Source organism: Phytophthora cinnamomi (assembly GCF_018691715.1).
Source record: "Phytophthora cinnamomi strain GKB4 chromosome Unknown Contig19, whole genome shotgun sequence".
NCBI lineage: Eukaryota > Oomycota > Peronosporomycetes > Peronosporales > Peronosporaceae > Phytophthora > Phytophthora cinnamomi.
In genome coordinates, this window is record NW_027150952.1 from 1139893 (window position 1) to 1161354 (window position 21462).

Here is a 21462-nt window from a genome sequence, read left to right on the forward strand (position 1 = left end):
TCTCCGCGCGCTGCGCCTGCAGCGCGCGACCTGTGGATGCCGTCCGCGTCCGAGATTGCGGACCGGTATGGGAACTCGGTACCTCCGAATGAGGTACCGTTGTACGTATGCAGCGCCATCAAAGATGACGCTGTGGCTGCCGAGCTGCACTTTGATGCGGAAACGCATCAAAGGCGCGATTACTACATCGGACTCTTCTATGAGCTCCGATGGTTTCAAAGCAAGAAGACATCTTCTCGCAGCAAAGTGCCCGAGTGGCAGGCACTTTGTCAAAGTTGGAATGCTTTTGTTGAGAACTTCAACAAGATGCCGAATGCTTACCGTGATCGGATTAAGCAAGCGCGTGATCGCTTGGAGACGTACTCGAAGCGTGGAAAGTTGGAGCAACTCCACGTTGCTGCTGAGGAGGCAAATGTGCCGTGCGCTGTAATGTGCCGTGCGCTTTGCCCGAGGGCTTTCAGTGCACGAAGTGTTTCCCAGGCGCGGTCCGCTTGAGCGACCGCGACCTGAACGGGTACACGTCATTCCGTGTGCCCGAGAGTCTCGAAGAGCTCCGTGCTAAGTTCTTAGCACATGAGGGTTCGGGCGCTAGCGATGACCGCAGCGCTCGTGCTACTTCCGCTGCGCCAGCGCGTACAGCTCCACGTACGCCATCACCATTTCCGGAACGTCCTCTAGCAAGACGTTCCGCGGCTCCCATGTATCTTGATGGGGAGGAAATCCTCTCCAACGAATACGAAAACGAGCCCCGTGAGGGTTCGTTTTCGGGATACTATGGTCAACAATCCGCTCAACAATCCAGCGGGTTGAGCCGTGGGCGTCACGGATCGGCGGTGGCGGGGGTGGGAACACGCCCCGGGTATGATCAGCCCCGGGCTGATCAGTATGCGCCTCTCCACGACCGGGTGACCGCCGTGGAGCGTCTGCAGGGCGCTGAGTCCGCCGCCCTGAAACAGGAGCTGGCGAACCAGAAGGCCCAAGTCGCGGCGGTCTCGCAGACCGCCTCGAATATCCAGGTCGAGCTGGGGACCCAGATGAAGGGGTTGCTCCAGCGCGTCCGCGCGCTGGAGGAGAGGCTGCTCGTCGCCGAGGCCAAGGCTTCCGGTTCTGCCTCGGCTCCTGCCAAGGCTTCGGGTCAGCCGAGCTAGATGCTCGTGCTGCAGGTATGGCTTCAGCCGTCCGACGTAAAAGGTCGGATGGAGGCGCATGCTAGACGGTATGTCTAGCGTGTATGCGTTGCCGTCCCGTGCCAACACAGTGAACGGCCTGATGAAGCGCGGAGCAAGCTTTCTCGCCCCGAAATCCGAACTGCATGTTTAGGCAGGTTTTGAGTAGCTAACAAAACCAATGAGCTAACTTTGAATTCATTTATGTTGCCTCTGCCCACATTATCTGCGTTCAACTTCTGCGTTCAGCTGCTGTTGATCAACAGAAGCTGCTATTGCATCCTGGACAAGCCGGATTACGGCTTGTCTTTTGGTGATGAAATTGATTGCATCCGAGCTGAAGTCATTCAGCTCGCTCTCCGCTAGAGGCCCGGCCTCTGCGTGATTTTTCGTGGTGTCTGCGCCCTGCGCAGAGCCATGGTCTTTGTCCTTGTTGTTCGAGGCGTCTGCACCCTGCGTAGACCCGTGGTCTTTGTCCTTGTCGTTGGAGGAGTCTGCGCCCTGCGCAGACTCATGCGTTTTGTTCGTTGTTGCAGCTGACACTGTGCCGGTGTCAGCGGTTTTCTGCGGCTGCTATATTGCAGTCGTAGATCCTCCCCCACTTAAAGTGGGAGCCATCACTCCGAGTAAACTCGGTAGACGTGGATGCCGCATAGCATTCACATACAACGGTGTATGCCCGGTCGAGGCATGCACCGAGTTGTTGATGGCAAACTCTGCCATCGATAAGCACTCGCTCCGGTATTGGAACGAGTGAGCGTAGCTCTTCAACATATCGACGAGCACGCGATTCACGCGCTCGGTTTGACCGTCCGTCTGCGGATGATCCGCAGTCGACATTGAAAGCTGGCTCCCAAGAAGTGTAAACACTTCTTGCCACAGGTGCGCTGTGAAGCGCGGGTCTCTGTCCGACACGATGTCGGTCGGCACGCCATGGTGTTTGAACACCAGGTCAACGAACAGACAGGCCGTCTGCTTCGCAGTCACTTCTGCCGGCACCGCAGCAATATGTACCATCTTGCTGAAGCGGTCGACGAAGACCACAACACCGGTATTCCCTCCGCTGTCCGGGGGAAGACCAAAGATGAAGTCCAAAGACATGGACTTCCAACACTCCGACGGAGTCGGTTGTGATTGCAGTGGAGTCGGTGCGAATGGCACAGGCTTTACGCGTTGGCACACCTCGCAAGCAGGGACGTACTTGCGCACCCACTTGTACTAGTGGTGCCAGTAGAAGTCACGCGTGAGAAGGACGTATGTCTTCTCACGTCTGAGATGTCCCGCAGACGGGGTATCGTGATACTCGTACATGATCCTGAGTCGCAGGTCATGGTCATTCGGTACGACAACGCGGATCGCGTTGTCGTTGACTGCATTGTAAAGAAGCAGTCCGTCGTGCACCCGATAGCGGTGTGCACGCGCACGAAGGTGCTTGGGCAACTTCTGGCGGGACTTGTCAGAAGGCGCTGTGTCATAAGCCAGCAAGAGTTTCGCGTCCGCGTCGTGCGCGTACGCAGCCTTCACGTCGTCCAACGGAAACGACGTGGGTGTGCTCGTTGGCATGGCGTCAATGGCATTGACGTCAGCAGCTTCTGCAAAATCCGGCCGACGTGATAACGTGTCGGCCACCACATTCAATCTTCCGGATTTGTACTCGACCCGGAAGTTATATTCCGCAAAGAATGAGAGCCATCTCGCCATTCTTTGTGATATGTGCGGCGATTTCACTGAGGTGCGCAGTGATGCATGGTCGGTGTAGACCACAAACGGTCTACTTCCAAGCAAATACACTCGGAACTTTGCGAGTGCATATTTCATGGCAAGGAGTTCCTTGTCATGTACCGGATAATTACGCTCAGCTGCTTTCAGCTGACGCGACTGGTAATAGACGCCACGATCACGGCCCTCATGATCGTGCTGCATCAACGCGCATCCGATCGCGAAGTCGGATGCGTCACATACGACGTGGAATAGAGGATCTTGGTCAGCCACTGCCAAGATCGGTGCCTCAGTCAAGCCCCGCTTGACTGCATCGAATGCCTTTTGGCAATCAGGTGTCCACTTCCACACAGCTTCTTTCTTAAGAAGTTGTGACAGTGAGCGAATCTTGCCCGCGTAATCCTCCACGTACTTGCACAAGTACGTGGCCAAGCCAAGGAACTGCCTCAGTTCCTTGACACTTGAAGACGTTGGCCATTCATTGATCACTCTGACCTTTTCCGGGTCAGGGCGAACACCATTTTTCCCTACGAGACACCCGAGGACGGGTATCTCGCTCGCCCCGAAGATGCACTTCTTCAGGTTCGCGTAGCGCTTATGCTTTCGCATCAACTCAAGTAGCTTCCGGAGATGCACCCTGCGCATATCTACGTCGGTCTTCCCGTCCACAGCCCGACTGTGGATGAACACATCATTGAAGTAGCTCGGTGCGAAGTCGCGCACCGAGCGCAACAAGTGCGTCACGCACCTGCTGAAGGTTGCAGGGGCGTTCTTAAACCCCTGCGGCATTACTAACCACTCCCAGAGCATGTCACTTGGCGTGCTCACTGCCGTGAGAGGGATGTCGCTCTCACGTGTTAGGATCTGATAGAATCCGTCTCGCAAGTCGAGAGCACTGTAACCGGTGCTCCCGGCCATCGAATCGATGATAACATCTATTCGCAGTATCGGCGTCTGCGCCGGTACCGTCGCATCGTTCAGCTTGTTGTAGGCATGAACGATGCGCCATCCGCCCCGTGGCTTTTTGACACAGAACATCGGAGCACTGTGTGGGGACTTCGATTCCCGCACTTGGCCAGCTTTGTGACGGCTTTCAAAGAAGTCGTCGATCGCCTTCACTTGATCTCGCGGTAGTGGCCACTGCCGCGTGACACAGTACTTCGTGCCCGGCACGAGATCAATCTCGTGCTGAATGCCCTTAACCTGCGGAAACTCTGCAGGAATCGCTTCCGGGAGTACGTCTTTGTACTCCCTCAGTAATTCGTAATAGGAACTCGAGTTCAGCGAGTCCCAACTTTGTTCCTCGAAGCGTTCTCACTTCGTCTTCGCATTGAGAGTGTCTTCACTCTCAGTGGTACTCCGATGAAGAGCTGCCTCAGCTCTTCGCTCTCGCTCTTCGTTCTTTCGCTGTCCGAAAGAACGCAGACTTGCTCGATGCGTCCATCGTGCAAGCCGCGCGTGAAGCGCTTCCAGCTCATGACTGGATGCGAAGTCAATTCCGACGCCGTCGTCGGAGGATTCGCGATCTCCATCTCGCGATACTGGAATCCAGTATCGGTGCACGTCAAGACGCTTAGCGTCTCGAGATCCGGCGTCGCCGCCTCAGTCTGCCCAGCTGACTGTTCTTGTTGCGTCTCGGTCCCGGACCAAGACTTGCGCAGCGTTCTCCGCAAGCGCCGTTTTCTTGTTGTGCGGAGCCCGGCTCCGCACGGTGGTTCTTCTGGTCCAGGCCCGGCCGTGGACAGTCTTTCGCCGGCGGGCCCTGTCCGCGGGCGCGCGGTATCAAGCCCAGCTTGACTGCATTTTCCTTCGTGCAGCCCGGCAGCATGGTAATGTGTTCCCTCGCCGGCCGACCCTGTCTGCGGGCGCGCGATATCAAGCCCGGCTTGATCACATGGCGCTTCGTCGTGCAGCCCGGCTGCACGACAGCATACAAATTGCGTCAGTACGGTACGTTTGCAACCGTCCGCACTGTTTGCAGCGTCAACTCCCGGAGTTGACACGCCTTTGTCACCTCGACGCCAGTTATTGGCGGAGCCCCACATCACCGAGCGTGCGTCGGCGACCTGACCTCTTCGGGTCAGGGACTGTCCCATGCGTACTTGAACGCGAGTGTTGGTTCCCGGAACTGACACATCTTCATCTTCCGACGTCGGCAGCACCGCCGACGTGGATCCCACTTGTGCGCATCCTCGCGCACCCATTGGGCGTTCCGGGACAGCAACATTAAGCGGTGTCTCGACTGGCGAGTCGCGCGCACCTGCTGGTGCGTGCGCTGCGGTAACAGGGCCATCGCGCTCTGTTCCGCAGTCGCGACCGAAGCGCACGAGCGTGCGCTTCTTCCAGTCAATTACCGGATCATGCTGTACAAGCCACGGCATTCCCATAACAATGTTGAACTTATCGTCCAGGTCCAGGACGATAAAGTGTTCGACAAACGTTCACGACGCGCTTCTCGGTCTTCACGATGGCACCTGTTGCCAGTCGCACTTCCAGAAAACTTCAAGGTACATTCACCTCCTCGAAGTCAAGACTCGGTAAACTCCGCAGTCGAACAAAGTTGTTCGACGCGCCCGAATCTACCACAGCGCGAAGAGAGTCGCTCGATCTCTTCGACGTTACCTTCAAGATGACCAGGTTCGGCCTGTCATCTTGCTTCTTGCAGCGAGATCTGGTCTCACTGGGGGCTGCAGTCCTCAGTGTCGCGTGCCCAATGTCGGCACGCGTGACTGCATTACCAGTAGGGCGCCCCGCACCTACTAGATGTTCACGTTTTTTGTTTGTTCGCGGCGATGCCCGGTATCGCCACGACGGTCACCATGGTAGTGCACGGGAGCCGTGCACTCTCTGGCAAAGTGACCGATCCTTCCGCAACGGAAGCATCGCACATTACTTCCGTGCTGCTGGTGACCAGCAGCCGTTGCGTTCGAGAGGTCCATTGGTTCCGGACCTCCCGTGCTCACTACCGGGCGCAGTTGCGACCTCGGCACGCGCGCATGCAGTTTAGCCTGCCGCAGGCTAAACTCTTCTTGCATGGCAAGGGTGATTGTAGCTTCGAGAGTACTCGGGTACTATCGGAAGAGATAGGTCTTCACAGGCCCGTCTTTCAGTTCCTTTATGAACGTGACGACTTTAGTCGCCTCGGCTATCGGGTTGGTCACGATGTTCGAGGCCAAGTACCGTGCGCGCTGCGCGTAAGCATGAACGTCATGCTTACCCTGCTGAAGGTCGAAGAACTCCGCCCTCGGCCGGAACTCGTTTTGCGGGGGCACCAACGCTTGTCTGAGCTCCTCTTTGAATATCTCGTACGTAGGATCTGAGAGTCGGCGTCCGTACGCCCAACTCCTCGCTCGTCCGCCAAGACATGACATGGCGAACGCAACCTTTGACAACGGGTCGACGATACGTCGAGCCGCAATGGCTGTGTCGAGTTCGACAAGCCATCGGAGGAGAGGCTCTCCCTCTCTTCCTACGTAATTGCTCACGCTCAATTTTAATGCATGAGCACGCGGTGTCGTCCCCGACGACGCCGTCGCTGAGGAAGCGGCATCGCGCTACTCCTTCATGATGAACCCCAGAGCAACCCCATGTTGCACTGTGGCGATAGCGTACGCAGCATCGTAGCTATCGACGCCTCCCCAATGACTGTTGACAGTCGTTGGAGGGCCTCCCACTCTGGGTCTGACAGGTGGGGCCAGTTCCCGCGTGCAACATGCGTTGCAGGCGTATTGGAGCTCTCCATGGGCACCTCCGTGCTCATGGGGTTCTCGGCTCCGCGTTCGTACACCCTGTACGAACGTCACGTAGTCGGTCGTCGGACGGACTACTAAGCGCTACCAGGGGTAGTGGGCCTACTTTGGCTCACTACTTTAGCTTACACGTCGCGCTACGTGTATGAGGAAGCGTAGGAGTTTATTAATAATTTGAATTAATTATACTTGAGTCCACAAGTATAATATAAATCAAATAAAACACCAAGTAGCTAGTTTAAGGTAAAATGAGAACTGTATTGTTTGTAAATGGATCTTCCTCCTAAATCTGCTAAAACTGTTTATCATCTATGAAAGGGGTTGACAGCGGCTGGCTGTCAGAGCCCCACCAATATGCACGTCTCTAATTGGTAGAAAGATGCTGCTTTCTACCAATAGGATCTTTGGGTAGGTGTGGACCACTCATTGTTGCGGTCCACTTCAATGTATCCATTGGTGTGACTTACACCAATGTGAGGAAGTATCTAAAACCATTAACAGATATTTATCTGTTAAACCATAAGCGACAATTGTCATGCACAAGTGGCAGTTGTCACTTGTGACCGTTGTCATGCACAAGTGACTGTTGGCACTTGTGTGTGTAACCCCGTTACACCAACATGGTCAACCCGGCGCTGGTCCGCGGCGCGCTGCACGCATGGGCGCCACCACGCTGGACAAGTACCGAAAGTACATCGAGAAGGACGCGGCTCTGGACAGGCGCTTCCAGCCCTTGCTCATGTCGGAGCCCAGTGTCAAGGACACGGTCACGACCCTGCGCGGACTCAAGTAGAAGTACGAGGTGCACCACGGCGTCTGGATCGCCGACAGCGCGCCCGTGGCGGCCGCGACGCTGGCCAACAGGTACCTGACGTAGCGCAAGATGCCGGACAAGGCGATTGACCTGATGGATGAGGCCGCATCGAGGCTGAGGCCACAGCAGGAGAGCAATCCCGAGTCCATCGAGAAGCTGGACAGGGAAATTATCCTGCGACGCATTGAGATCGAGGCGCTGCGCAAGGAGACGGACGCGGCGTCCAAGAAGCGCATGGCCGCGCTGGAAGAGGAGGTGAAGAAAGCGTCCGAGGAGCTGCGCGTGCTGATGGACGAGTGGAACGCGGAGAAGCACAAGTTCGAGGAGATGCAGCAGGCCAAGCGGAAGTTGGAGGAGGCGCGTCGGGATCTCGTGACGGCGCAGAATACTGGCAACTACGCCCGCTGGGTGTGTTTATGTTCTTGGGCCCCACTGGGGTTAGCAAGACCGAGCTGACAAAGCCACTGTCGGAATTCCTGTTGACCCGAAGCTTGAGGGCGCAGTAGCAGGCGCCCGTCGAACACTAGAGAGGAAGATTGGAAGTTAAAAGTGATTGAGTGAATCATTAGGTTGGAGTCGGCTCATTGCCGCTGCACAACCAGTAGTTCTTGGCGACCTGGACACGCAAACACGTATCCAGATCCCATCCTAAAGTCTATCAATCTCAGATCCTAATTCTATCCTGATCTACCAATGAGATTCTACTAATCCAAAACGTAGCTTGATCTAAATATGCGAATCGCGTCCCATAATCAAAAGATCGGCTCGAAAACTTGATTCTTGCACATCTCAGGGATTTTTAGCCAATGAGGTCGCATGAAACTCCATGTTTATGCGTCCCATAATCGTGATTATTCTTGATATTGACCAGTAGGATAGCATGTAACGAATATAAACCATGCAATGTTTTATTTCGCTGTACAGCGTAAACAGAAAGGTATGCATTAGCAATTGACGTGGCAGTCCTCTACCATCTCGTTTCAGACAGACATCAACGTCACATGACCTCCCTTCCAAGAAGACCCCGCTATTTCAAAGCTGGATTTCTCTTCTTCTTCGTTTCTCAGTACTTGTCAATAAGACCTGGAATCTGATTCAGGTTCTCTACGGGTTCCCACGTTGCTTCTTCGCGTGATTCACTAAGCCACCAAATCTGGTATTGGCGTTTCTTCTTCTAGTGACGATGATCAATGACTTCGCGCACAAGTTGACCTTCCGTACCGTCATTCAAAATCACTTTGTTCACACTTTGGCTCCGTGATTCGTCACTGCGATATGCTACTTGAGACCCTTCGATAACTTCAGCGCGTATGAGTCACGATGAATTTGTTTCACAACCGGGTAAGGTCCAATAAACCGTGGTGCGAGCTTCTATGACTGTGCGAAGCCTTTTATGACGAATGTCCAAGTTTCGTCCATCTAGGAGTACCATATCTCTAGGTTTGAAGTCTTGAGCAAGCCTGTTCTTATCGTAGTAAGACTTCATACGAGTTTGCGCTTCACTCATTGCATGTTATGCCATCTTCAAAATTGCATCTTGCTTGAGCATAAATTCTTGCGCGTATTTGTGCAACAGCTCAAATTCCGGGTCCCTAGCCACATAATCTGGCATATAGGGCACATAACCCAGATCTCCCCATACGGTGACATACCGATTGAGAAATGATCACGTCTATTGTACGCGAATTCAGCGAGATGCAAATATTCATCCCAGTCATTGTGGAATGGGTTCACAACACCCCGAAGATAGTCTTCAATAAACCGATTAGTACGTTCGGTCTGACCATCAGTGTGTGGGCGAAAGGCAGACGACAGATTGTGGGTCGTCTCCAAAGTCTTGATCACTTCTTGCCAGAACTTGGGCGTAAATTTGGAGTCTCTGCCTGAAATGATCGATTTCGGCACGCTATGGTCTATCACATAATTGACCATGAATAGCGCAACAGTATCTTCTGCTGTCGCATTCGTATTGGTTGCGATGAACTTCGCACGCTTCGTCAACCAACCCACAATAACCATAATGGCGTCTTGTCCGGTTTCCGTGCTTGGCAGTGCAATCATAAAGTCCATCGACACATCAACCCATCTACCTCCTGGAATCTCCTAAGGCTGTAGTAGTCCGAGCGGCTTCGTTTGGCGTGCCTTATTCCGCTGACAACGTTCCCACGTGTTGACATAGCGTTGAATGTACTTCGACATCTTGGGCCAGTAATACTTTTTCTGGACACTCAAGTATGTCTTAAAGTATCAGGGGTGACCTGCCGTGACCACATCGTGGTTTTCAGAAATAACACGGTTCTTCAGATCGTCATTATCCGGAATTACCAGTCGAGCATTTTCATCATCTCTCGTTTGGTAAAATAACAATCCATTCTTCACAGAGTAGCGTGGTACCTCTTTACCACTAGAAATACTCTGCAACAACTCCTGAACTCTCCGGTCGGTAGAGTACAGTTGTTTGGCCGAGTGCGTCACAGTCGCACTTGGCGTTTGGATGCTAGTAACAATTTCACGGTTTCGAGCAGCTTCGATGAGCTCACTGAGACTAACCTGAGCGGCTTTATGCTCAAAGAGTGGGTTTCGGGACATTGCATCCGACACTTGGTTACTTTCTCCTGGAATCCACTTAAACTGCGGTTGGAATTCAGCTAGCTCGTTAAACCAGCGCGCAACACGACGATTGGTTGTCTTTTGCGTCAATATAGTCTCGATGCTCTTGTGGTCTGCCTCCACGGTAAATGGGCGATCGAGAAGGTGAACTCTCCACACACGAAGGGCATGCATGATAGCCAGTAACTCCTGCTAACGAACAGTGTAGTTGGGTTCCGCTGGTTTCATTTTGCGTCCTGTGTATGCAATCGGATGCTCCAACCCTCCCTCGTTTTGAAACAAGACTCCCCCTATGGCAAAATTCGAGGCATCCATACGAATACCGAACGGTTTGTCGAAATCAGGAAGTTGTAGTACAGGAGGGGTGGAGAGACGGCGTTTGAGTTCATGGAAGCATTCCAACTGATGCTCAGACAAGTGCAGTGTTTCCTTTGGGCGTGAACGCTTAGTACTCTCGAGCAGTGGACCTGCAAATTGTGCGAAGTCGGCGCAAAAACGCGAGATATAGACCGTCATACCTAAGAAGCTTTCCATTTGTTTCTTGGTAGGGTAATCGGCCAGGCGCTAATCACACGCACTTTGCCAGGGTCCATCCGAACCCAATTACGGCCGACAAAATCACCAAGACAAGGGATCGCTTCAACGCAGAACTGACACTTCGACAATTTTACGTACAATTGCTGTTCTTGACACCGCTGAAGCACTCTGTCTAACGCGTTGACATGCTCCTGCATGTCCTTGTCTAGTGTAAAAACGTAGATGTCGTCAAAAGAGATGTACATCACATTGCGCAAGTCGCTGAACACTCGCTGTAACATCCTGTTAAGTGTGCCAGGATTACCGATCAAACCCATCGGGGTTATAATATACTCAAACGGCCCATTGGGTGTTGAAAAAGCAGTAAATGGAATATCAGATTCACGAAGTTTAACCTGATAGTATCCCCACACGAGGGCCATGCAGGAAAACCAGTAACTACCGCCCATCGCATCAAATGTGTCCTCCTTTCTCGGCATCGGTATCGCTGGCAAAATGGTGGCACTATTGAGTTGACGATAATCGTGCACAATTCGCCAACCCACGGGATTTTTGACACAGAACGTTGGAACGCTGAATGCAGAGGTGCTAGATCGAATAATACCTGCCTGCGCCATCTTTTTCGTCCAATCTTGGATCACCATTCGCTGATCCGGGCTTTGGCGCCATTGTATCACCGAAATCGTTGTGTTCCCGGCTGGAGTGGAATTTCGTGTTCAATCCCTTCGCGGACAGGGGGTGTGGTACTTGGCAGCTCAGTGCGAAATACAGTATCGCGATACTTGAGCAAGACTTCATATGAGGGGGTGTTCACCAGTGCCTCCCATCCTTGTTGCTTAAAACGCTCAGCCTTTTCTGAGTCGTGTGGATTGACAACAAACACAGCTCCGATATTCTTCCCTTGGCGGAGTCCCTCCAGAAATTGTTTCGTTGTGATCAGTTTCTTTTCACCGAACGCACCCTTGTGACCATGCCGACGGTAGTAATGGAGGGTTTCACGGTTCTGGTTTGCGTTCTTGGAACGACGGCCTCCAATCATACGCGCGCGAGGTCCGTTAGGTACCACCAATGGAAGAGCCTGGGCTTCCTCTCTCCTTGTACGCGGGCGCAACAGCAAACGTTCCCACTCGATGTCCGGGTTATTCTCCTGAAGCCTCTTCATTCCAAGGAGCACATTCTTATCCTCTGGGACAGGCATGACCATAAACGTTTCACGCGTCACCGGGAAATCCGGAATCTGCAACATCATTTCGACGGTACGTCTCGGTCTGTGCACGGTTTGGTTGTATCCTAGACGAACTGGCATCATGTCGTCAGGATGCTCTTTGATGTCCAACTGAAGGCGTTCAGTTAGATCTTCAGTGACACCGTTGAGGCTGCTTCCATTGACGGCGAATATTGAGACGTCAGTCTCTTCCTCCTGTTGCTCGTAGGCTAAAGCTTTCACCATCAAAATGGCGTAGAATGATCCTCCAACATAGGGAATGCTCTCCTCGGTAGACTTGCATTTCGGCTTGATATGACCGACTTGTCCACAATTATGACAAGTGGCTGGCCTTCGCCAATCCGTTTTGCTCCACTCTTCGGTGGCAGCTTTCGCTCCGGCGGTTTGCTTGTAATGTTAGCCGCTGGTTTCACAGATGATGACGCTTTCGAAGAAGGCTGGCGATTCACCGTGGTCTTTGCTGAGAGTCCTCCATAGTGAGCAAACTCGAAATTCATTGCAATCTCAATTACTTGATGCAAGAATCTTGGACTGAGCTATTTCACCTTTTTCGCTGTCTCTGGCCGAAGCCCGTTCTGAAAGTATAACCACTTCTCCACCTCCGAAATCTCCAACTCGGATTGAGACATCATATCCTGGAACGGTGACGCATATTCATGGATGGTCCCGTGTTGTTTCAGCTGCAAAAATCGCTCACGTAGATTGTATTCAAAGTCTTTGGCACGAAAGCGTTCACATAGCTTCCCCTTAAACAATTGCCATGTTTTGGGAACTCCCGCCGCTTCACAATCTGATGAAAGGCGCGATACCAGTTTAGCACAGATTTACCTAAACTGCTGGATATCATGGTCACAAAATCGGACGTATCGGCCTCCGTCAATCCGCGGTTGTTAGCGTAATATTTCTCCGTGGCAAAGATCCACAGTTCGAAATCTTCACCGAATTTCCCTTCATACACGGGAGGATCATTATTCTGTCTTTCACCTTGCGATGCGTCAAGTGTTCAAAGCGGTTATTGGCTTGCTGAGTTTGCATCTGTTTCCATCTGCGTCTGATACATTTGCTGTTGTTGCGTTAACCAAATCATTAATGCTGCATTGATGTTGCGTCGGGTCCAACGTTTGCCGTTCCGGCGGGTGGGACTTCATGGTGAGCTTCCTGCGGCGTTGCCGCCTCCGTTTGAGCCGTCCGTGCACTTGGCGTTGCTGCGGGTTAGGCGATTCACTCTCAGCTGCCCTACTCCTTGTCACAATGATAAGGGTAGGACAGATGGACTTTTCGGTGAGTGATCCGTAAAATACGGCGAAATAAAACGGAAAAGGAATTAAAAGCTCAAAAAGTGTTTTACAACTTAGTGTTGCTGCGGTTTCTGGCGAATAAGGCTGTTAAGCTTCGCAGCAAGGTTGTCTTGGCACTCCAAAAGGTTCAGAAACGCCAGGTTAAGTTGGCGATCAACTTGGGCCTCGATGCTCTCGTCCTTGATCCAGAAAGTCTCTTTGCCAAACTTGCCCAAAACCCGCTTAGCCGTTTTGACCTGGCGGAGGAGATCCACTTGAAGTTTAGCGAAACTCTCCGCCTCGGCTGGCGAGAAGAAAAGACTGGTGTCAATCGCCGTAACAGGTGGAGGAGCAGGAGTGGACGTCGATGATACTTTGACGTCACTCGCTTTCTGATGCTTCCTCTTACTGCTTTGGTTGTTACCCTTCTTGTAGCGGGCCATAGCAAAGATCGAAAAAGAGGCAAGGGACTACCAACGGGTAACCAAGGACCGTTATACTTCTACAAAGTTCCGCTTTCGCAGACACAATGCAGGCGCCCTGGTGCTAAACAGGCTTCTAGTGAAAGCCCACCACACAGCGAAGGTTAGGTGCAATCCGATCTAGGTGGAGGCAAAGCCCCTATGTGGTACTTCCACCGGCCACGCGGCGTGATAATGTACCCACTTCTTCGAAGTGTGCTCCTCATAAGCTGCACGATCGCAACCAGAGCTTCCCCACGATGTGGCTGACTCCAATAGTCACAGGTAAAACCCGCTTCCCACGATGTGGTCACGAGTAAATCTTTCTTGACCTTGAACCGAAGCTTGTCACGGCAAGTGCTAATATGTCACACAGACCGATGCGAAGACCAGAAGTGTAACGGGGTTGCACGCACAAGTGGCTTGTAGCCACTTGTGATTTTAACAGATATCTTATCTGTTAATGGTTTTAGATACTTCCTCACATTGGTGTAAGTCACACCAATGGATACATTGAAGTGGATCGCAACAATGAGTGGTCCACACCTACCCAAAGATCCTATTGGTAGAAAGCAGCATCTTTCTACCAATTAGAGACGTGCATATTGGTGGGGCTCTGACAGCCAGCCGCTGTCAACCCCTTTCATAGATGATAAACAGTTTTAGCAGATTTAGGAGGAAGATCCATTTACAAACAATACAGTTCTCATTTTACCTTAAACTAGCTACTTGGTGTTTTATTTGATTTATATTATACTTGTGGACTCAAGTATAATTAATTCAAATTATTAATAAACTCCTACGCTTCCTCATACACGTAGCGCGACGTGTAAGCTAAAGTAGTGAGCCAAAGTAGGCCCACTACCCCTGGTAGCGCTTAGTAGTCCGTCCGACGACCGACTACGTGACGTTCGTACAGGGTGTACGAACGCGGAGCCGAGAACCCCATGAGCACGGAGGTGCCCATGGAGAGCTCCAATACGCCTGCAACGCATGTTGCACGCGGGAACTGGCCCCACCTGTCAGACCCAGAGTGGGAGGCCCTCCAACGACTGTCAACAGTCATTGGGGAGGCGTCGATAGCTACGATGCTGCGTACGCTATCGCCACAGTGCAACATGGGGTTGCTCTGGGGTTCATCATGAAGGAGTAGCGCGATGCCGCTTCCTCAGCGACGGCGTCGTCGGGGACGACACCGCGTGCTCATGCATTAAAATTGAGCGTGAGCAATTACGTAGGAAGAGAGGGAGAGCCTCTCCTCCGATGGCTTGTCGAACTCGACACAGCCATTGCGGCTCGACGTATCGTCGACCCGTTGTCAAAGGTTGCGTTCGCCATGTCATGTCTTGGCGGACGAGCGAGGAGTTGGGCGTACGGACGCCGACTCTCAGATCCTACGTGCTTTAGCACGTACGAGATATTCAAAGAGGAGCTCAGACAAGCGTTGGTGCCCCCGCAAAACGAGTTCCGGCCGAGGGCGGAGTTCTTCGACCTTCAGCAGGGTAAGCATGACGTTCATGCTTACGCGCAGCGCGCACGGTACTTGGCCTCGAACATCGTGACCAACCCGATAGCCGAGGCGACTAAAGTCGTCACGTTCATAAAGGAACTGAAAGACGGGCCTGTGAAGACCTATCTCTTCCGATAGTACCCGAGTACTCTCGAAGCTACAATCACCCTTGCCATGCAAGAAGAGTTTAGCCTGCGGCAGGCTAAACTGCATGCGCGCGTGCCGAGGTCACAACCGCGCCCAGTAGTGAGCACGGGAGGTCCGGAACCAATGGACCTCTCGAACGCAACGGCTGCTGGTCACCAGCAGCACGGAAGTAATGTGCGATGCTTCCGTTGCGGAAGGATCGGTCACTTTGCCAGAGAGTGCACGGCTCCCGTGCACTACCATGGTGACCGTCGTGGCGATACCGGGCATCGCCGCGAACAAACAAAAAACGTGAACATCTAGTAGGTGCGGGGCGCCCTACTGGTAATGCAGTCACGCGTGCCGACATTGGGCACGCGACACTGAGGACTGCAGCCCCCAGTGAGACCAGATCTCGCTGCAAGAAGCAAGATGACAGGCCGAACCTGGTCATCTTGAAGGTAACGTCGAAGAGATCGAGCGACTCTCTTCGCGCTGTGGTAGATTCGGGCGCGTCGAACAACTTTGTTCGACTGCGGAGTTTACCGAGTCTTGACTTCGAGGAGGTGAATGTACCTTGAAGTTTTCTGGAAGTGCGACTGGCAACAGGTGCCATCGTGAAGACCGAGAAGCGCGTCGTGAACGTTTGTCGAACACTTTATCGTCCTGGACCTGGACGATAAGTTCAACATTGTTATGGGAATGCCGTGGCTTGTACAGCATGATCCGGTAATTGACTGGAAGAAGCGCACGCTCGTGCGCTTCGGTCGCGACTGCGGAACAGAGCGCGATGGCCCTGTTACCGCAGCGCACGCACCAGCAGGTGCGCGCGACTCGCCAGTCGAGACACCGCTTAATGTTGCTGTCCCGGAACGCCCAATGGGTGCGCGAGGATGCGCACAAGTGGGATCCACGTCGGCGGTGCTGCCGACGTCGGAAGATGAAGATGTGTCAGTTCCGGGAACCAACACTTGCGTTCAAGTACGCATGGGACAGTCCCTGACCCGAAGAGGTCAGGTCGCCGACGCACGCTCGGTGATGTGGGGCTCCGCCAATAACTGGCGTCGAGGTGACAAAGGCGTGTCAACTCCGGGAGTTGACGCTGCAAACAGTGCGGACGGTCGCAAACGTACCGTACTGACGCAATTTGTATGCTGTCGTGCAGCCGGGCTGCACGACGAAGCGCCATGTGATCAAGCCGGGCTTGATATCGCGCGCCCGCAGACAGGGTCGGCCGGCGAGGGAACACATTACCATGCTGCCGGGCTGCACGAAGGAAAATGCAGTCAAGCTGGGCTTGATACCGCGCGCCCGCGGACAGGGCCCGCCGGCGAAAGACTGTCCACGGCCGGGCCTGGACCAGAAGAACCACCGTGCGGAGCCGGGCTCCGCACAACAAGAAAACGGCGCTTGCGGAGAACGCTGCGCAAGTCTTGGTCCGGGACCGAGACGCAACAAGAACAGTCAGCTGGGCAGACTGAGGCGGCGACGCCGGATCTCGAGACGCTAAGCGTCTTGACGTGCACCGATACTGGATTCCAGTATCGCGAGATGGAGATCGCGAATCCTCCGACGACGGCGTCGGAATTGACTTCGCATCCAGTCATGAGCTGGAAGCGCTTCACGCGCGGCTTGCACGATGGACGCATCGAGCAAGTCTGCGTTCTTTCGGACAGCGAAAGAACGAAGAGCGAGAGCGAAGAGCTGAGGCAGCTCTTCATCGGGAGTACCACTGAGAGTGAAGACACTCTCAATGCGAAGACGAAGTGAGAACGCTTCGAGGAACAAAGTTGGGACTCGCTGAACTCGAGTTCCTATTACGAATTACTGAGGGAGTACAAAGACGTACTCCCGAAAGCGATTCCTGCAGAGTTTCCGCAGGTAAAGGGCATTCAGCACGAGATTGATCTCGTGCCGGGCACGAAGTACTGTGTCACGCGGCAGTGGCCACTACCGCGAGATCAAGTGAAGGCGATCGACGACTTCTTTGAAAGCCGTCGCAAAGCTGGCCAAGTGCGGGAATCGAAGTCCCCACACAGTGCTCCGATGTTCTGTGTCAAAAAGCCACGGGGCGGATGGCGCATCGTTCATGCCTACAACAAGCTGAACGATGCGACGGTACCGGCGCAGACGCCGATACTGCGAATAGATGTTATCATCGATTCGATGGCCGGGAGCACCGGTTACAGTGCTCTCGACTTGCGAGACGGATTCTATCAGATCCTAACACGTGAGAGCGACATCCTTCTCACGGCAGTGAGCACGCCAAGTGACATGCTCTGGGAGTGGTTAGTAATGCCGCAGGGGTTTAAGAACGCCCCTGCAACCTTCAGCAGGTGCGTGACGCACTTGTTGCGCTCGGTGCGCGACTTCGCACCGAGCTACTTCAATGATGTGTTCATCCACAGTCGGGCTGTGGACGGGAAGACCGACGTAGATATGCGCAGGGTGCATCTCCGGAAGCTACTTGAGTTGATGCGAAAGCATAAGCGCTACGCGAACCTGAAGAAGTGCATCTTCGGGGCGAGCGAGATACCCGTCCTCGGGTGTCTCGTAGGGAAAAATGGTGTTCGCCCTGACCCGGAAAAGGTCAGAGTGATCAATGAATGGCCAACGTCTTCAAGTATCAAGGAACTGAGGCAGTTCCTTGGCTTGGCCACGTACTTGTGCAAGTACGTGGAGGATTACGCGGGCAAGATTCGCTCGCTGTCACAACTTCTTAAGAAGGAAGCTGTGTGGAATTGGACACCCGATTGCCAAAAGGCATTCGATGCAGTCAAGCGGGGCTTGACTGAGGCACCGAGCTTGGCAGTGGCTGACCAAGATCGTCCATTTCACGTCGTATGTGACGCGTCCGACTTCGCGATCGGATGCGCGTTGATGCAGCACGATCACGAGGGCCGTGATCGTGGCGTCTATTACCAGTCGCGTCAGCTGAAAGCAGCTGAGCGTAATTATCCGGTACATGACAAGGAACTCCTTGCCATGAAATATGCACTCGCAAAGTTCCGAGTGTATTTGCTTGGAAGTAGACCGTTTGTGGTCTACACCGACCATGCATCACTGCGCACCTCAGTGAAATCGCCACACATATCACAAAGAATGGCGAGATGGCTCTCATTCTTTGCGGAGTATAACTTCCGGGTCGAATTCAAACCCGGATGGTTGAATGTGGTGGCCGACGCGTTATCACGTCGGCCGGATTTTGCAGAAGCTGCTGACGTCAGTGCCATTGACGCCATGCCAACGAGCGCACCCACGTCGTTTCCGTTGGACGACGTGAAGGCTGCGGACGCGCACGACGCGGACGCGAAACTCTTGCTGGCTTATGACACAGCGCCTTCTGACAAGTCCCGCCAGAAGTTGCCCAAGCACCTTCGTGCGCGTGCACACCGCTATCGGGTGCACGACGGACTACTGCTTTACAATGCAGTCGACGACAACGCGGATCGCGTTGTCGTGCCAAATGACCATAACCTGCGGCTCAGGATCATGTATGAGTATCATGATGCCCCGACTGCGGGACATCTCGGACGTGAGAAGACTTACGTCCTTCTCACGCGCGACTTCTACTGGCACCACCAGTATAAGTGGGTGCGCAAGTACTTCCGTGCTTGCGAGGTGTGCCAACGCGTAAAGCCTGTGCCATTCGCACCGACTCCATTGCAATCACAACCGACTCCGTCGGAGTGTTGGAAGTCCATGTCTTTGGACTTCATCTTTGGTCTTCCCCCGGACAGCGGAGGGAATACCGGTGTTGTGGTCTTCGTCGACCGCTTCAGCAAGATGGTACATATTGCTGCGGTGCCGGCAGAAGTGACTGCGAAGCAGACGGCCTGTCTGTTCGTTGACCTGGTGTTCAAACACCATGGCATGCCGACCGACATCGTGTCGGACAGAGACCCGCGCTTCACAGCGCACCTGTGGCAAGAAGTGTTTACACTTCTTGGGAGCCAGCTTTCAATGTCGACTGCGGATCATCCGCAGACGGACGGTCAAACCGAGCGCGTGAATCGCGTGCTCGTCGACATTTTGAAGAGCTACGCTCACTCGTTCCAATACTGGAGCGAGTGCTTATCGATGGCAGAGTTTGCCATCAATAACTCAGTGCATGCCTCGACCGGGCATACACCGTTCTACGTGAATGCCATGCGACATCCACGTCTACTGAGTTTACTCGGAATGATGGCTCCCACTTTAAGTGGGGGAGGATCTACGACTGCAATACAGCAGCCGCAGAAAACCGCTGACACCGGCACAGTGTCAGCCGCGACAACAATGAACAAGACAACCAGGTCTGCGCCCCGCGCAGACCTTGGCAAGAAGAACCCCCAGAACAAGGAAAACGAGTCTGTGCAGAGCACAGACTCCATAAGGAACTAGGACCACGGGTCTGCGCAGGGCGCATACACCGCGAAGAACCACGCAGAGGCCGGGCCTCTAGCGGAGAACGAGCTGAATGACTTCAGCTCGGATGCAATCAATTTCATCAATAAAAGACAAGCCGTAATTCGGTTTGTCCAGGACACAATAGCAGCTTCTGTGGTAACAGAAGCTGAACGCCGATAATACTGGCAGGGGCAACACAAATGAATTCAAAGTGGATTCATTGGTTTTGTTATCTACTCAACACCTGTCTAAACATGCAGTTTCGGATTTCGGAGCAAGTGAGAGTACTCCGCGCTTCATCGGGCCATTCACGGTGATGTCACGCCACGGTAACGCATACACGCTAGACATACCGTGTAGCATGCGCCTCCACCCGACATTTTATGTCCGGCGGTTAAACCCATACCTCCAGCACGAGCCAAGTGGCTCGTCTGACCCGAAGAGACAGACTCGGCAGGGGAAACCCTCCTCTCCAGCGCGACTTCGCGCTGGAGCAGTTAATACAGTCGGGCCTACAGCCCGACCGGCACGTTCAAGGCGGTCTGGGAGACCGCCACAGCCGGGACACGATGGTACAGAGCGGCAACATCCGCGCTCTGTAGATACTCCGCGACCGTCACCTGGTCGTGGAGCGACACGAGATGAAGGGCGACACGGCGTTGACCATCGGGGCGTGTTTCCACCACCTCCGCCACCGCTGCGAGACGCACGCGGAGAAATTCGCTGGATCGTCCAGCGAATTGTTGATCATAGGAAAACAGTCCGAGGTCCGGATTGTTTTCGCATTCGCTGGAGAGGTTTCCCTCCCCAACACGACACATGGGAACCACGGAACGTCCTGATGGAAGACGTTCCGGACATGGTGAAGGAGTACGAAACCCAACACGTACTACCAGCAAGAAGGTAGTGCGAGCGCTGTAGTAATCTACAACGCCTGAAAACTCACGTGCTAGATAATTAGCACGGAGATCATTGAAGCTCTCACATATACATATAGTATACCTGTTGTGGTCGCGGTTGCTAATACGCACCGCCACCTGGACGGACAGTGCGCACGGCGCACGGACACCAGCCTCCACCGCAACAGCGTGGAGTTGTTAATACTTGCCTCAGTTCGAGAAGGACTCGAAGTGCTTTGGCGCTTGCTTACCCGATCACGGTAAGCAACAGAAATTCGCTTAGAGATGTCGACGTACAGACAACGGTCACAAGTGACAACAGTCATTTATTCGTGACAATTGTCGCTTATGGTTTAACAGATAAATATCTGTTAAAGGTTTTAGATACTTCCTCACATTGGTGTAAGTCACACCAATGGATACATTGAAGTGGACCGCAACAATGAGTGGTCCACACCTACCCAAAGATCCTATTGGTAGAAAGCAGCATCTTTCTACCAATTAGAGACGTGCATATTGGTGGGGCTCTGACAGCCAGCCGCTGTCAACCCCTTTCATAGATGATAAACAGTTTTAGCAGATTTAGGAGGAAGATCCATTTACAAACAATACAGTTCTCATTTTACCTTAAACTAGCTACTTGGTGTTTTATTTGATTTATATTATACTTGTGGACTCAAGTATAATTAATTCAAATTATTAATAAACTTCTACGCTTCCTCATACACGTAGCGCGACGTGTAAGCTAAAGTAGTGAGCCAAAGTAGGTCCACTACAATACTCGTGCATGATCCTGTGTCGCAGGTCATGGCCATTCGGTACGACAACGCGATCCGCGTTGTCGTCGACTGCATTGTAAAGCAGTAGTCCGTCGTGCACCCGATAGCGGTGTGCACGCGCACGAAGGTGCTTGGGCAACTTCTGGCGGGACTTGTCAGAAGGCGCTGTGTCATAAGCCAGCAAGAGTTTCGCGTCCGCGT

At 53.3% G+C, this 21462-nt stretch overlaps 1 protein-coding gene across 1 annotated transcript; it reads left to right on the forward strand.

The window, feature by feature from the left end:
• Nucleotides 1-7517: 7517 nt before the first annotated feature.
• IUM83_13100 (ATP-dependent chaperone ClpB) lies at nucleotides 7518-7904 on the forward strand (the record flags this gene model as incomplete). Its single annotated transcript, XM_067937759.1, has 1 exon — nucleotides 7518-7904. The coding sequence occupies one exon, from the start codon at nucleotides 7518-7520 to the stop codon at nucleotides 7902-7904; it is 387 nt and encodes a 128-aa protein (XP_067795737.1).
• Nucleotides 7905-21462: the final 13558 nt, after the last annotated feature.